This window comes from Rhincodon typus, unplaced genomic scaffold, assembly GCF_021869965.1.
Source record: "Rhincodon typus isolate 14 unplaced genomic scaffold, sRhiTyp1.1 hic_rhity00002530, whole genome shotgun sequence".
Classification (NCBI taxonomy): Eukaryota; Metazoa; Chordata; class Chondrichthyes; order Orectolobiformes; family Rhincodontidae; genus Rhincodon; species Rhincodon typus.
Window position 1 is genome coordinate 16,939 of NW_025968168.1, and position 5,369 is coordinate 22,307.

The 5,369-nt window shown below is 47.4% G+C and overlaps 1 protein-coding gene across 1 annotated transcript in view; it reads right to left on the reverse strand.

Moving 5' to 3' along the window:
• The window catches only part of tax1bp3 (Tax1 (human T-cell leukemia virus type I) binding protein 3), a 17,475-nt gene extending 12,340 nt beyond the window's left edge, over positions 1-5,135 (reverse strand). The window contains exon 1 of the mRNA XM_020529681.2: positions 4,997-5,135. Coding sequence (XP_020385270.1) covers positions 4,997-5,035 — 39 coding nt within the window. The 5' untranslated portion in view covers positions 5,036-5,135. The remainder of the gene's footprint in view (positions 1-4,996) is intronic.
• Between the last annotated feature and the right edge of the window lie 234 nt (positions 5,136-5,369).

A 5,369-nucleotide genomic window follows, 5' to 3' on the forward strand; every position in this document is an offset into this window, starting at 1 on the left:
CTACACCTTTTTATCTCCTGTGGCGGGGTCGTGGGGGCACTTCGTTCTAAACAGCAAGCTTGACCATTCATCCTGGGCAACCAGACACAAACTACTGGTACTAAGTTCACACAATGTACCAGATTTAGCTGTTAGTAGCAAAAAGTAACTTGCGCCATTTATTAGACATGCATTTCCAATGAACATCCTATGATCGTTTATTCTGTAAGTTGGAGCTATTAGAAACAGCAAAGTGCCTGCCACAGAGAATCTGAGGACCGTGCAAACAGGATAACAAGTGGCAAGTCTCAATCAATTCATCTAAAGAATCCTTATTAAATCATGGGGAATCGAAACAGGAGTGGGGAGTTGCATTTCTCTAGCACCTTCCTCTATCTCAGGATGTCCCAAAGTACTTTAAAGTCAAAGTACTCCTACACTGAGTTACTCTTGTAATGTAGGAAACATAGCAGTCAATTTGTATTTAGCACGCTCCCACAAAATAGCAATGTGATAATGAGCAGACTTTTGTCTTGTTGCAATTAAGAAATTAAGGACACCAAGGAGAATGCTTCTTCAATCTAGTGCAACTGGATCTTTCCCAAACTGAGAAGGCACAGGGACCTCAGTTTATTATCTCCGCTGAAAGATAGCACCTGATACTGAAAGGGTTAGGTGCAAATTTCAATGTCAAATTATGTACAGGAGGCAAAACAGAAGGAAAGAAAAGGTTAAGAAGAGAACATGAATTTTTTTTTCTAAATTTTCAAAGTTCATTTAAATCTGAAGAATTGGAGACTCCATGTTCGTATAAATTAATTCTCTCAGCCAAAGTAGCAGTAATTATATATCACATTGTGAATAGCTTTCTTATTGTTCAGTGAAGAAGCTTGACAATTTTCTGTTTCTCTGTCAGAAGTACTCTAACTTGACACAATCACACCTTTTTAAACGTTGAGTCTTTTGGTGAGGTATCAATGTAGTGATGTTTCTGGAGGGCAGAACAATTCTGGGGCAACATCCTGATTTCTGCAGTTAAATTATAACCATCTAAACAAACGTTTCTGTTTGAGTTACTCTTATTAAAGGCAAATGTGAATAACTTCACTTGTGCTTACCATAAAATCCAATCAACAGGCTGCAGTCCTTGAGGGATAATTTAATGTGAAGCTCTGCTGACTCCACATTTTATTACATTGTCCTGTACACAGAATTGGTACCTCTCACTCTGCAAGTTATTATTTTGACAACCTGGAATTTAGCTCCCTTTTTTTTTCGATTCATGTTTTGTGGGATGTGGGTGTTGCTGGCTGGCCAGCATTTCTTGCCCATCCCCAGTTGCCCTTGAGAAGGCGGTGGTGAGCTGCCTTCTTGAACCACTGCATTCCTCCTGCTGTGGGTTGACCCACAATGCTATTAGGGAGGGAATTCCAGGATTGTGACCAGCGACACTGAAGGAATGGTGATATATTTCCAAGTCAGGACGGTGAATGACTCGGAGGGGAACTTGGAGGTGGTGGTTTTCCCATATATCTGCTGCCCTTGTCTTTCTAGATGGAAGTGTTGTGGGTTTGGAAGGTGCTGTCTGAGGATCTTTGGTGAATTTCTACAGTGCATCTTGTAGATAGTACACACTGCTGCTACTGAGCGTCAGTGATGCAGGGAGTGAATGCTTGTGGATGTAGAGCCAATCAAGCGGGTTGCTTTGTCCTGGATGGTGTCAAGCTTCTTGAGTGTTGTTGGGACTGCACTCATCCAGGGAAGTGGAGAGTATTCCATCACACTCCTGACTTGTGCCTTGTAGATGGTGGACAGGCTTTGAGGAGTCAGGAGATGAGTTACTCGCTGCAGTATTCTCAACTTCTGGCCTGCTCTTGTAGCCACCTTTTAATGTGGTGAGTCCAGTTGAGTTTCTGGTCAATGGTAACCTCCAGGATGTTGATAGTGGGGGATTCAGTGATGGTAACACCATTGAATATCAAGGGGCGGTGGTTAGATTGTCTCTTATTGGTGATGGTCATAGCCTGGCATTTGTGTGGCGCGAATGTCACTGGCCACTTGTCAGCCCAAGCCTGGATATTGTCCAGATCTTGTCGCATTTGAACACGGATTGCTTCAGTATCTGAGAAGTCACGAACGGTGCTGAACATTACGCAATCATCGGTGAACATCCCCACTTCTGACCTTATGATGGAGGGAGGTCATTGATGAAGCAGCTGAAGATGGTTGGGTCGAGGACACTTCCCTGAGGAACTCCTGCAGAGATGTCCTGGAGCTGAGATGATTGACTTCCCACAACCATGACCATCTTCCTGTGTGTCAGGTATGACTCCAACCACTGGATCATTTGCCCTCTGATACCCATTGATTCCAGTTTTTCACGGGCTCCTTGATGCCACACTTGGTCGAATGCAGCCTTGATATCAAGGGCTGTCACTCTCACCTCACCTCTGGAATTCAGCTCTTTTATCCATGTTTGAACCAAGGCTGTAATGAGGTCAGGAGCTGAGTGGCCCTGGCGGAACCCAAACTGGGCGTCACTGAGCAGGTTATTTCTGAGCAGGTGCTGCTTGATAGCACTGTTGATGACACCTTCCATCACTTTACTGATGATCGAGAGGAGACTGATGGGGCGGTAATTGGCCGGGTTGGATTTGTCCTGCTTTTTACGTACAGCACATACTTGGGCAATTATCCACATTGTCGGGTAGATACCAGTGTTGTAACTATACTGGAACAGCTTGGCTAAGGGAGCAGCAAGTTCTGGAGCACAAGTCTTCAGTACTAATGCCGGAATGTTGTCAGGGCCAGTAGCTTTTGCAGTAACCAGTGTCTCCAACCATTTCTTGATATCACGTGGAGTGAATCAAATTGGCTGAAGACTGGTATCTGTAATGCTGGGGACCACTGGAGGAGGCCGAGATGGATCGTCCACTCGGCACTTCTGGCTGAAGATTGCTGTGAATGCTTCAGCCTAATCTTTTGCATTGATGTGCTGGGCTCTTCCATTGTTGAGGACAGGGATATTTGTGGAGCCTCCTCCTCCAGTGAGTTGTTTAATTGTCCACCACCATTCACGACTGCAGAGCTTAGATCTGATCCATTGGTTGTGGGATCGCTAAGCTCTGTCTACCACTTGCTGCTTTCGCTGTTTGGCATGCAAGTAGTCCTGTTTGGTGGCTTCACTAGGTTGATATCTCATCTTCAGGTATGCCTGGTGCTTCTCCTGGCATGCCTTCTTGCACTCTTCATTGAACCAGGGTTGATCCCCTGGCTTGATGGTAATGGTTGAATAGCGGATATGCCGGGCCATGAGGTTACAGATTGTGCTGGAGTACAATTCTGCTGCTGTTGATGGCCCACAGCACCTCATGGATGCCCAGTCTTGAGTTGCTAGATGTGTGCAAAGTTTGTCCCATTTAGCACAGTGGACATTGAAATCCCCCACCCAGAGTACATTTTGTGCCCTTGCCATCCTCAGTGCTTCCTCTAAGTGCTGGTCAACATTGAGGAGTACTGATTCATCAGCTGAGGGAGGACAGTATGTGGTAATCAGCAGGAGGTTTCCTTGACTATATTTAACCTGAAGCCATGAGACTTCATGGGATCCAGGGTCAATGTTGAGGACTCCCAGAGCAACACCCTCCCGACTGTTTACCACTGTGCCACCACCATCTGCTGGGTCTGTCCTGCCGGTGAGACAGGACATATCCAGGGATGGTGATGGTGGTGTCTGGGCCATTGTCTGTAAGGTATGATTCTGTGAGTATGACTATGTCAGGCTGTTGCTTGACTTGTCTGTGAGACAGCTCTCCCAATTTTGGCACTAACCCCCAGATGTTAGTGAGGGGGACTTTGCAGGGTCAACAGGGCCAACAGGGCCGTTTCTGCCCTTGTCTTTTCCAGTGCCTAGGTTGATGCCAGGTGATCTGTCCAGTTTCATTTCTTTGAGTCTTTGTAGCGATTGGTACAACTGAGTGGCTTGCTAGGCCATTTCAGAGGGCAGTTGAAAGTCAACTGCATTGCTGAGAGTCTGGAACCTGTAGTATCAGTATCTTGCAATCGTTCAAAGTCACACTCAAACAAGACCAAATGGAAACAAAGAAAACAGTCTAACACTTTTTTGGTCCAGTAAAAGAGCTACACTGCATGATTGAAACATGCACAGCACAATGGGAACCTTAACCTTAATCCAACCATGATCATCACTTCATAAACTGTCAATCTCTACAACAGCCACTAAGCTAATGCTCAGCAATGGGAAAGGTACTGCTTCTAAAGTTATACCAAATGCTGAAGCAACGTATTTCAAACACAATGCAGTGAGCAGTGATTCAATCACTCTCGAAAGATGCAGTCATCCCTGAATTACGTATATAGTAATGAGAACGTCCTCTGACATCTTGCAACAAGTCTAACTGTTTCAACATTCAAATTTCCCATCCAGAAAAGCTGAACACTATCATAAAGCAGAAAATAAGGCCTCACCCACTGATCTCATAGCCTGTCTCAACATTGAGGAATGTAACCGTGCAGTGACAAGTGCATAATCGTTCAGGGTAGGAACAAGGTTTAACAGTGCTCATAAACCACGTAGCCACGGCCGCTGCACAGCCACACAGCCTGTACTCGTTCTGTACCAAACAAGATGGACATTGATCAAGAGGAGAAAGGGGATAGTTGAAGGGGATTTGGATGGGATAGGCGGTCTTTTTAAAGTAACTGGGGGTGACAGGGCAGGGGACCAGAGGCAGCAGAGGGGGAAGCGGGGGCGGGTGAGGAGGGGGAGGGAAAGGGATAATGCGATGGGAGTGGAGGGTGTGGAACCTACGACAGAGCGCGGCTGCTGCTGGAGGATGAGGAACAGCGGGCCCGAGCCATCGCCAAGATAAACAAGGTAAAAGGGCGGAGTGACCGGGCCCCGACTTCCCACTCACCTCGGTCACCCACCCTGACAGCAGCGCGTCTGACCCGGAGTAATCCCTAGAAACCAGACGCACTTTCCATTTGCACTTACCACAACCGCAGTGACAGGCTGCCCGGCGATGAAGGACATGGCGGCGCCACTCCGCTTCCACCGGGAGGGGGCAGGGCTGTTGGTGGGTGCGGCTACATGCGGCGGGGGGGGGGACCAACAGCAGGGGTTGGAGCTACCGATAGGGGCGGAACAACGCGTGGGGTGGAGCTACCGGCGGGGCGGTACAACGCGTGGGATGGAGTACTGGTGTGGGCGGGACTATGCGTGGGGGTGGAGCTACAGGCGGGGCGGGGCTAGCAGCAGGGGCGGGGCTCACTGGTTATATCCTGTGGTGACCAGAGCCAGAAGGAAAAATAGAAATAAAACCAAAATACTGCGGATGCTGGAAATGTGAAAGAAACACAATATGATG